The sequence below is a fragment of the Peromyscus maniculatus genome, chromosome 5 (assembly GCF_049852395.1).
Source record: "Peromyscus maniculatus bairdii isolate BWxNUB_F1_BW_parent chromosome 5, HU_Pman_BW_mat_3.1, whole genome shotgun sequence".
NCBI lineage: Eukaryota > Metazoa > Chordata > Mammalia > Rodentia > Cricetidae > Peromyscus > Peromyscus maniculatus.
This window is the reverse complement of record NC_134856.1, coordinates 139,680,913-139,692,470: the sequence shown is the minus strand read 5'-3', so window position 1 is coordinate 139,692,470 and position 11,558 is coordinate 139,680,913. Positions and strand designations below refer to the sequence as shown.

Genomic DNA, 11,558 nt, shown 5'->3' with positions numbered 1-11,558 from the left:
TGGTGTGGTTGGAGAATGAGAAGCAGTGATTACTGTGTAAGAGGGGTGGGGTGAGATAAGGTCTTGGGACACAGCCCAGTTTGATCGTGAACTCACAGTCCTCCCTATCCTCTCTGCGGTATGCTCCACTGTATCCAGATTACTGTATTTTATAATCAGACTGTACAGTCCTCTCTGTTGCCAGAGGATAGGCTCAAAAATATCCATGCATTGTGTCTTTACCCGATGGGCAGAAAACACATTGGATTATGGCTTACTGCCCTAGACTGGGGATTGAACCCAGGGCCTTTTGCTGCTCCACAAAAGTCCTACCCCTGCATGGCAGACCTAGCTCCAAGACTGTAGCATTTAACAGGCAGTTGAGAGAATGACAACCATCAGTCAGGTCCCTGCAATCACATAAAGCCACCCTAAACCGTGCATAAGCAAATGGGCATCTCATGTTCCAGTCAAACCGTTTCTGACACTACCATTTTAATGTTAAAAAAGACTTCATTACATGTCTTCAAGGGAGTCTGACTACCACAGTGCAAAGGTCCAAAGACAGTTTTCAGGGGTTGTTTCTCCTCTTCTACCATTTCCAAGACCAAAACTGGGTCCTCAGATTTGATCCAAAAGTGCATTTACCCACTGTGACATCTTCCTGCTCTTCCCCCCCCCAAGACAATCTTACTACTGATCCTGGCTGAGCTAAAACTATCTAGACCATGTTGACCCCAAACTTGCAGCAACCCTGTCTCTGCCTCCAAGTACCACGGCTACAAGGATGTGCTGCCGCACCCAGCTTGAAATTAGAATCTCATATGACTTCATGCGTCACAAAATGTTCCTCCCTATGTGTAATAGAAAGTACAAGAGAAATCTAACTGGAGAAGAATGGAATCAGCTGGGGAGTGGATGGGGCAATGCGCCTGTGGGGAGGATAACTGACCTAGTTAGGGTTTCTATTGCTGTGAAGAGGCACCACGACCATGGCAACTCTTATAAGAAAAACACTTAATTGAGGGGGCTCGCTTACAGTTTCAGATGTTCAGTCCATTACCATCATGGCAGGGAGCATGGCAGCATGCAGGCAGATGTGGTGCTGCAGGAGTAACTGAGAGTCCTACATCTTGCAGGCAGCAGGAAGTCAACACTGGGTGGTATCCTGAGCATAGGAAACCTCAAAGCCCGCCCCCACAGTGACACACTTCCTCCAGCAAGGCCACACCCACTCCAACAAAGCCACACCTCCTGTAGTGCCACTCCCTATGAGATGATGGGGGCCAGTTACATTCACACTACCACAGTAACCAACAGGACACCCTCGGACACATGCATATGAAGATGCAATGATAAAGCCCATTACTTTGTACTCCAGTCTAAAATCATTAACTTAAAATAAAAGAGTGGCCGAGCGGTGGTGGCAGCACACGTCTATAATCCCAGCACTCAGGAGGCAGAGGCAGGTGGATCTCTGTGAGTTCAAGACCAACCTGGTCTACAGAGCTAGTCCAAGACAGGCTCCAAAGCTACAGAGAAACCCTGTCTCAAAAAACCAAAATAAATAAATAAATAAATTAAAAAGTGAAATATTCTTCCCTTTAATTATTTTCAATTATTCACGCTTAGCTCTTAGACCATATGAAAATGGGAAGTAGATTGAATTTAGCTCATAAGCCATAGTTTGATGATCTGAGAGGAAGAAAGCCAGGATTTGAAGCCACACAACAAGTTTGGATGATCCCCTAAGCATTATTTACAGTCTAGAAGTGAAAATGAAAGCCAGGAACTGCATAGAAAATACAAAGGACACTTTAGCAATCTTTTATAAAACCACCATCCAGATATGGACTCTAGGAGGGGTTTTCTCCTATTATATCTACTGTCTCCAGGTGTTAAATTTTATAATTCTAGTTTTTCACTAATGAGAAACTACATGATAATAATGAAGAGGAGGAAGAGGAGCTGTACAGTGCGAGGTTCATTTAAAATACTAGGAAGTATATTACTAGGGAGTGAACAGTCTCCTGCCACACATGCGGCACACCTCTGCATTTCTGTTCTTGAGGTTTTGAAATCCTCACTCTGAAGCAGGGGGGCAGTGAAAGGCTTTGCCGCCAGACCTGCATCTGATTCTCCTTACCCTTTTTCTGTCTTTCCCAAAGACAGAATACAAAGTCATGCACATTGTACCTATCCCGCGCCTGGCTGGCATCGATGCAGCAACACCCGCCTAGCCCCCAACGCCATCCACAGGAAGTAGACGATTTTGCAAAGGACTACAGAGAAAACGGAGGTTCCCGTTTGTGATGGGAAGTCTATGTTGGGCATCCCTGGAAAGAGGAAGGGGGTGGGCGTGCTCAGAAAGAGACCTCACTCCGCCCTCCTGCCTGCCCCGCCTGCCCCACCCCAACCAGGTTCCAGCCCAAGTCATTTAAAAAGTTGTTGGAAGGGTTTCCAAACTGAGGCAGCAGCAGGTGGCCCTCTGGCATAGCAGAGGCAGAGCTTGCTCTCAGGCAGAGGATGTCCTCCAGGTCAGAACAGGGAAAGAATTCTAAGCCCAGTGGCAGCGAGATGAGCATCGAGCTGAGGCCAACAGCCCCGGGCAACCAGGGTCGCAGCAACGCAGCCTTCCAGGTGAGCAGGGCTGAAGGGGACCAGGGAACCTGCTGTCTTCACATCTGGCAAGCTTAGTAACTGGAGCCGTGGGCTCGCTGAGCCACGGAAAGAATGTTAATCTGTAATGGGTACGCTTTAAGCCCATTATTTCTTCCGACTTGGACTCCTCTGGTTGATAAACCTGAAAAGTGTCTTTCAAGGTCTTGTGTTGATCTAGACTGCACTCGTCACTCGGGAAACAGACTGTCGCCTTTTTCCTTTCTGCCTCTGGACTCACAGCAAGTTTCAGGATTTACCCTCAGGTTTCTTCCCCGAGATCTGGACCGGGGAAGAGCAGGGGCCTCAGACCCCAGTGGAGGCAGCAGAAACCCGAGTGGGTTCTCAGCCCCCGTGGAATGTAGCCCAGGAGCCTGGCCAGGACAGCCTAGTTACGCAAAGCTGTGTCCTCAGCCAGGACTAGTGAGTGATTAATACTACTAGTCTCGGGGCTGGGTGCCACAGGTGGCCCAAGAGGGAGGTCAGTATCTGAGCTTGCTGTAATGTTCGCCCTGCCCGGGAACCTGGATTTGCGTTGCTCCTTATTTGTCGAGCAACAGAGTTTTGAAAAGATAGGAGGCTGACTTAAGCAGGGCTCAGTAACCCTTGGGTTTCATGGGCACTCAATGGGCAGAACACAACTTTTAAATGCCAGCCCAAGAAGTGGAAGGTAGAAGTGCTTGGTATGAGCCTGGTCTCTTCCACCGTCAAGTTACTGTAAGTTCCGGAAGACCAGGTTTGATTGTCTATCAGTAGTCACAATGGCTCCCGGCCCGTGGTTTATAGGTATAAGGAGTCCTACACATTAAACTGGTAAAAGACAAGTTGGTGGGAAGGAGGAAAATCATACAATTTTTATTAGCATTTTAAAGTGCTCATGTATGGTGTCTCAGAAAAAAAGAGGCGGAGAGTCTGCAGGGGTGGTGTGTGAAGTCCAGGGCATGTGCACCATTTCACCACGCAGCTGTGTACTGTGCAGATGTGACCGGGAAAGACAAGGGACTGGGCTTTTGGGTCAGTAAGTTATTGCAGTGACTAGAAGTAGATGGAGAGTTCATGGAAGATAAGGGTTGTTGTCTTGAGCTTTATTTACGCAGACTTCCCTGCTAAAGGGTCACTGGCTCAGGTCTCTTCCCGGTGCAACATGGGAGGGAAACCTGTGGGCTGCATTAGGAAGGCCAGGAGCACGGAGTCAGCTTGGCACACTCTTGGGGGACCCTGGCATGCTTGGACGGTGGCACAGCCTTGAAAGGTGCTGTCATAAGCACGAAGGGAAGGGAGCTCAGACACGGGAGCTGCCACTCAGAGGGAAAGGAAGCTTGGTGTAGAATAACGTCACAGTGGAGGTGGCAGCGATTGGGGGAGGGCTCTGCAGGTCTGTGTCACCAGCAGCTGGCTACTCGGACAGAAGGTGCGGTGACGGTTCCATTTCTTTTTTCAACCCTTCCTGTTCTCTCTCTCACAGCGCAGGTACCACCCCTGGCAAACAGAGTCCAAGTTACTCCTTCCTCCCAAGTTTGTTTTGCCAGGAGTTGGGGGATTTTTGTACACCCATATTTGCTAAGCAGAACCATTGCCTGCCACCCTAAATGTGGCCATCCCTAAGAGGGAAGGCCGGTTCAAGCAGAGAGCCACAGCCTTTGCCCTCAAGAAGCAGAGCAGGGCACCAACTCACAGAAAGATGCAACAGAAAAGGAGGACCTGAAAACCAGTGCGGAGTTGGAGCTGAACCTACTGGGAGCATGAGGGCTCCCTGGAGGGAGGGAGGGCTTCAGGTGGGGCTGTCTGATGAGGTCACGAGCTGTCTGTCCACAGGCCTGGGGTAAGAGAGGGGCCGGGGTAAGAGAGGAATGCAGGTCCCAGCAGAGGTGGGGCAGGAGCGCAGGGTGAGAAGAGGCTGTGGCACCTGATGATGAGGTCTCTGAGCAAAGCACTAAAGAGGAAATCTCCAGTGACAGATTGTCAAAGATGCTCTTTGTGACCCTATTGAAGGATGGCTGTGTGGATGGGACACCAGCAAGGAGACCAGGCCACAGGCATGGGCAGGTGCCACAGTCCAGGCACTGACAAGGAATGAGCCGCTCCAGGGTGAAGAGCAGGGTGGGGACAGGGTGTGTGAGAGTCTCCCTCTGAACTTCCAGTTTTCCTCTCTTAGATAGGATCAGAATGTTACCTATGTTGGAACTGTTGAGAAAACCCAAGGTGCGAGTATACCGCACTATAAAGAAGGACCTGTAACACACATGTATGTGTTTGTGAAAAACAGAGCCTGGCACGTAGCATAAACATAATAATAACAGTGGTACTTGGTGGTGTGGCAGGGGAAAGTGAAATTTTCTAGCCCAGGATGTCAGAGATTTCTCCTGTTTATCAAAGACATCCAGAGTAAGGCTGGGTCAAGGGAAGGGATGAATTCCATTTGAGGCCTGTTGGTTGAGATCCCAAGTGTCTCCATCAAGGTGTAGATCCTCTACAAGGCTCAAAGAATGAGGAAGCTGGAGGATTTGGAGAAGGAGGCAGAGTCAGACCAGTGTGAGGGTCATCGGGGATAGGAAAGAGGGTCCACAGAAAGAAAGGCAGAGCGGCCGGGAGGACCAGGCATGGCGACCGGAAGCCCCACACAGAGCGGATCCTGGCCAGCCCCTTTCCCTTGCTGACACCCTTAACCTCTAGCTACGGATCCTCCACAACATCCACGCTGCTTTTAAACCTTACAGCGAGAAACAGGAAACGCACCTTTGCTGTCTTCACATGGATACAAAATCGGAGGCTTTGTCCAGCCTCTGTGGCGGGCTTTCTAAGAGTCAGTCATGTTGTGGGCTATTCTCAGTCCCTACAGTTGCATTGACATAAGCTCTCTGTCCCATAAATATTACTGTGAACAGACATGTGCGTTATCATGATGGAGATTTTCTTGGAGATTCTAAAATCAGTGTAGGACTGGACACACTTGTACACCCTCCTGGAACATCAGAAACAATTCACTCTGGGTTGTGCTTAGGAGTGGAATTGCTAGGACGTGACACTGAAATCCATCTATACTTCTTGTTGTTGCCCTGGTATTTGCTTTTTGTTTTGTCTTGAGGCAGGGTCTCGTATAGCCCAGGCTAGCTTCTGACTCTCTGTGTACTTGAGGATGACCTTGAATTTATGATCCTCCTACCTCTATTTCCTAAGGCGGGATGAGATGTGTGTGCAGCAAAGCTTGGATTAAGTGGTCCTGGGGACCAAAGGGAGATGTTGCGCATGCTGAGCAAGCACACTACTAACTGAGCCCAAACACTTTCAACACTAATAACCCCAAACTGGCTTCCCAGATGATTATGCCAATTTAGACCCATCAGAAGGCTGTGGGTTCTTGTTTCTTCTCCTCAGCTTCACAGTTTTCAGTTGACTGTGTGAGTTCAGCCACTCTGGTGGGTGTGTGGCAATACAATTATACAATTATCAATTAACACAGCACCCTGAGATATACATCATCAGGCAATATTGTTGTTGTACAAATACCCTCTTTACACAGACTAGACAGTGTAGGCCAGCCTCTGGGCTTGCCAGAGTGAGATGTGGTGAGCAGGATGTGCCTTGCCGGGGTAAACAGTCTCCCTCTGTAAGCTAAAGACCCACACTCTGCAGCAGGAAAGGCTCTGGAGGGACCCGAGAGACAGCTCAGCAGCAAAAGGGGGCTGCTGCCACGCCTGGTGACTGAGTTCCATTCATGTAGGGGCAAGTTGTACACAGAGAGAGAGAGAGAGAGAGAGAGAGAGAGAGAGAGAGAGAGAGAGAGAGAGAGAGAGAGAGAGAGAGAGAGAGAGAGAGAAAATAAATAGTAAGCTGTTTTCTATGTATGTGGTGACCCACGCCTGTAATACAGCTCTCAGGAGGCTGAGATGGGGAATCACAAGCGTAAGGTTATCCTGAGTTAATAGCAAGTTCAAGGCCAGCCTGAGCCACACAGTGAGACTTTTTGAGTAAGTCTCCCAAAGTAGACATGTAGTATAAACGGACTTAGTGCCACAGGCCAACCCCAGGATTGGGATGAGGCAGGAGCATCATGGTGAATTTGAGGTCAGCCTACACAATGTGGTGTAATCCTGTCTAAAAATTGTTTCAAAAAGAAAGAAGGGAGAGAGGGAGGGAAGGAGAAAGGTAAATAGGCTCTTCTATAGCTCAGTGACATGTGCTTACTTAGCATGCACCAGGTCCTGGGTTCCATCTCATTGAGGTCTCTAGTTTTCCAGAAACTGGGTTTAATGTACAGTGTAAATGGGGAGTCATTTCCAACCCTTCTGTTTCTTTAAAGATAGTCTTTTTCCCACTCCATAAACATGTTTGTCAAGTATCGACACCTGGTACACTTTCTAGAATAGGAAATCTGAAAGAATTCCTCAAACTCAGAGGAAGTGGGAGAAAATCCAGAGGAGATGGAACTGACTCGGGGAAGTCACACAGAGCTCAGTTTCCAAAGGTGACAATCCAGGCAGAGTTTTGAAAGAACACTTCTGTTAAAAGGTATCCCTTAGTACCCTAATTCAACTTTCTTCCTCCTGTACACGAGCATCAGCCTTACCACAGGTGACCCTCAGATTCAGGATAGAAGGCTTGCCTGACACACACAAGGGCCTGAGTTCCATGCCCAGCACCACAAACAACAAAAACACAAACAAAGAGTCAGCTGGGTGGGACCCACTTAGGCAAGGTTGGGGCACGACCCGAGTCTGGAAATGCACCTCAACTCTGCAAACCCTGAGCACCAGCTGAATGACTCAGTGAATAGGGTGGGGACCCAGCCAGGCAGGTTTGGAAAGCCTGCTCAGCAGAGTTCAAACTGGAGAGAGCTCAGGAGAGTGAGTCCATCCGGCAAGGATGTGACCAGCTGGAAAGCAGGTGTAGATGACTTCACGGCTGGGTGGAATCACACAGAATAGAGGAGGGCCGGCATCTTAACCAGTCACGAGTCACATGTAGGCTGCTCAGGGCTTCTTCTCGGGGCTCCGGACAAGATTAACTAGAACGGCCTTGAGCCTTTCCACACATGAACTAAGAAGTATAAAATTCAGGATAGTGACTTGCTTTTGTTGTTTGTTTGTTTGTTTGTTTGTTTTTGAAACAGGGTTTCTCCATATAGCAGCCCTGGCTGTCCTGGAACTCACTCTGTAGACCAGGCTAGCCTTGAACTCAGAGATCCTCTGGCTCCTGACCAGTGACTTCCAGTAAAGGAAGTTTTCTTAATATTTTTATTTAATCTTTGCCAGTTTCACACACACACACACACACACACACACACACACACACACACACACACAATTCTGATCATATCCACACCTCCCCCTTCTCTGCTCCCTCCCTGCTGCCGTAACATGTCAGCACGTCCCCTCTCGTCTTTATGTCCATTTTATTTATTATTTATATTGGTAAAGAACGTTTTTAAAAAGTCTACTGCTTCCTAAAATGGGCATGAATGTGTCTACACTAACTTTCATCTGGGGAGAAACCTAAGTGACTGAAAACAAAATCACTTCCCTGACCCCTCAGGAAAAGCACTTGGGCTCCGGCCTTCCAGGCTCAAACACTCCTGAATGATTCTTTCTGAGAGGCCCTCTTACTCCCATCCTGGGCGGAGAACACAGGGCAGGTTGTTCTGTTGGACACAGTGGTTGACCATCTCCCTCAGCACTCTATTTCGGTGCCAAAACGATGCCCTCGCTTGCGTTCCTGAGTCTAGTTGGTTCTATTTTCTTTCTGTGTGTCAGCCTATTAAACAGCTGCCACTTGCTCCTTTTAAAATACCAACTTGGTGTTTTATTGATTTACTCTATTTTTCTAGTTTGTCTCTTTTTACCTTTGTTCTGATCTTCTTTTGCTTTGCTTTGCTTGTTGAGCCCAGGCCCTTGAGCGTGTTAGGCAAGCACTCCATCGCAGCCAGACTCCATCCCTTCTCCTAATCACTAGTTCTTCCGTCCAGCTCAGTTTGCTGTTCTTTTCTATTTTCTTTCTGTGAACTGTTAGGTTATTGATTAGGTCTATTTTATGTGTGCGCTTTCACGTGTGTCTGTACACCATGTACATGTTTGCTGTCCTCAGAGGACAGAAGAGGGTGTGAGTTCCCTCAATTGGAGTTATGGACAGCTGTGAGCTGCCATGTGGGTTCTGGGAGTCTAACCTGGGTCCTCTGGAAGAGCAGACAGTGCCCTTAACTGCTGAGCCATCTCTCCATTCCATGATTTAAAGTCTTTTTCTCGGTAGGGCAAGCAATTACAAACTCTGAATTTCCCTCTAGCCTCTCATTTAGCTTCATCTCATACATTTTACGTATTTGTTTTTGATTCATCTATTTATTACAGCGTCTTAGTTAGGGTCACTTACTATGATGAAACATCATGACCAGGGAGGAAGGAGTTTATTTGGCTCACACTTCCACATCGCTGTTCGTCATCAAAGGAAGTCAGGACAGGAACTCAAACAGCGCAGGAACCTGGAGGCAGGAGCTGATGCCGAAGCCATGGAAGGGTGCTGCTTACTGGTTTGCTCCCCATGGCTTGCTCAGCCTGCTTTCTTATAGAACCCAGGACCACCAGTCCTGGGGTGGCCCCACCCACAATGAGCTGGACCCTCTCACATCAATCACTAATTCAGAAAATGTCTCACAGGCTTGCCTACAGCCTGATCACACGGAGGTATTTTCTCAACTGAGGCTCTCTCCTCTCCAGTGACTCTAGCTTGTGTCAAGTTGACATAAATTTAGCCAGCACAGACAGGGTGTCACTATGTAACCCTGATTGGTCTGGAACTCATTATGTAAACCAGTATTGCCTCAAACTCATAGAATTATACCTGCCTCCAACTCTAAATGCTGGGATTAAAGGCGTTTATCATCATGGCCAATCATTAATTTTTAGATAGTGCCCTTTTTTTTTTGAGACAAATTCTCATGTAGCCCAAGCTGTGCAGCTGTGATGACCTTGAACTTCTGACCCTCCTGTCTCCTGCGCTGTGCTGGAATTCCTGGTGCAGCATCACACCTAGCTGGAACCCAGGAGTTACATCCCCAGCCCTCGGAATCTCTCTATTGATATTCTCTAGTTGGGCTATTATTCTAGTACAGACTCTAGGCTTCTTTTAAGCTTAATTTCCTTTAGCTTTCCGAACACATTTAAAATAGGAACCATAATGTGTTTGTAAGTCCAACAGCCTCAGTATGAACCATCTCATCTATTTGTGTGTCTCATAAATTTTTTATTTAAAATTGGACTTTTAAAAATATAATGTGGCAGCCAGGTGGTGGCGGCACACGCCTTTAATCCCAGTGTGCAGGAGGCAGAGGCAAGAGGATCTCTCTGAGTTCAAGGCCAGCCTGGGCTACAGAGTGAGTTCCAAGAAAGGCACCAAAGCTACACAGAAACCCTGTCTCGAAAAAACAAAAAAAATCAAAATAAATAAATAATAATAATAATGTGGCAGTTTTAGAAAACAGATTTCCCACTCATCACTAAAGTTTTGTTTTTGTTTTTGACACAGGGGCTTCCTTTGTAGCCCTGACTGACCTGGAGCTCAGTACCAAGCCCCGGCTGGCCTTGAACTTGCAATGAACTTGCTTCTGCCTTCTGAGCGGTTTGTTGTTTAGTTGTTTGGTTGTTCTCATTGGTCATTTGGTGACTGGACGAAATTCATTCTTTGTAATCTGTCTTCCGGTCCATGTGCTATATGTGATTCTCCCAGGATTTCTGCAGCTTTTCTAAGCCTGTGGTCTGGGAAGAGCACTTACCTAGCATGGGTGTTATGAATTAATGTGCAGGGGCGGGGGAGGACACCCCAAGGTTATCCTGTGTACGTAAGGAAACATGCTGGGCAGATGCAGTGGTGGGCTGGGCAGATGCATGCCATGCAGGCATGGAAGCGGTGGCCAGTAATTCACAACCAGATGCTGCATCCACATGGAGAGTTTATTATAATAGATGAAGAGAAAGATAGGAAAGAGAGGAAGAGGGGGGAGAGAGGGGGATTGTCAAGGGTGCACACCTCTGTGGGAGGAAAGCGGAAGAGAGAGGAAAGGGAGTTTTTCCTTAGAATGAGGCTTTTACGTCAGGATGCAGGGTGGAGCTAAGGGGTGGGATTTCAAGGGGCAGATCAGAATATTAACACTAGGAAGGCCCTGGTTTCATAATAGTGGGAGAATTGGTGGTGGCACATGCCTTTAATCCCAGCACTCAGGAGGCCGAGGCAGGCGGATCTCTGTGAGTTCAAGGCCAGCCTGGACTACAGGATGAGATCCAGGAAAGGCACAAAGCTACACAGAGAAACCCTGTCTCAAAAAACAAAAGACAAAAAAAATAGTGGGAGAAATGGGTTTCAGCCATACACACACACACACACACACACACACACACACACACACACACACACACACTTACTTTTCAAAGCCCTTTTTGGACAACTCATTCCCAGGAGCTATTAAGAACCTTAAAGGCAGGTTAAATACTGGCAGTTTTCTGGGGGAGATTTAATGTATTTTACCCTCTGAGGCTGCAGGAGTATTTTCACAATAAGGCATCTCAGAGCTGGCTGCGCTGAGATATTACTCGATAAACACCCTTTGGGCCTCAGAAGGCTGTCATTTCCCCTAGTGTTCTGATAAGTAACTTTGATGGTTTTCTCGGAGTGCTGAGCAGTGCTGAGCACATCTGGAGGTGGGAGCACACGCGTGTTCTGTCAGGAGGAGGGTGGGGCTGAGGTCAGGAGCACCGCTGCTGTTTGCTTCTTACCAAAGAGAGAAGGAAGGATGGTCCTATGCCGGCCTCTGTCCACTGCCAGGGAACAAAGCAGAGCTCTGTGGGCCTGTCCAAGAACAGAGCCCATGTCTACCAGGAACCTCACAGTCGTCTCCCCCTCTGATCTTCTGCTTCTGTGATGCGGACCTTTGCTTT

At 47.9% G+C, this 11,558-nt stretch overlaps 1 protein-coding gene across 2 annotated transcripts in view; it reads left to right on the top strand.

Annotated features, from left to right (window-relative positions):
* The first annotated feature begins 2,415 nt into the window (after positions 1–2,415).
* Slc28a3 (solute carrier family 28 member 3) overlaps positions 2,416–11,558 on the top strand; it is a 56,493-nt gene continuing 47,350 nt past the window's right edge. Inside the window, exon 1 of one of the 2 annotated variants that reach the window (XM_006981683.3) lies at positions 2,416–2,619. In XM_006981683.3, coding sequence (XP_006981745.1) covers positions 2,506–2,619 — 114 coding nt within the window. In that variant the 5' untranslated portion in view covers positions 2,416–2,505. The remainder of the gene's footprint in view (positions 2,620–11,558) is intronic. The other variant, XM_076573465.1, reaches the window with a different exon arrangement.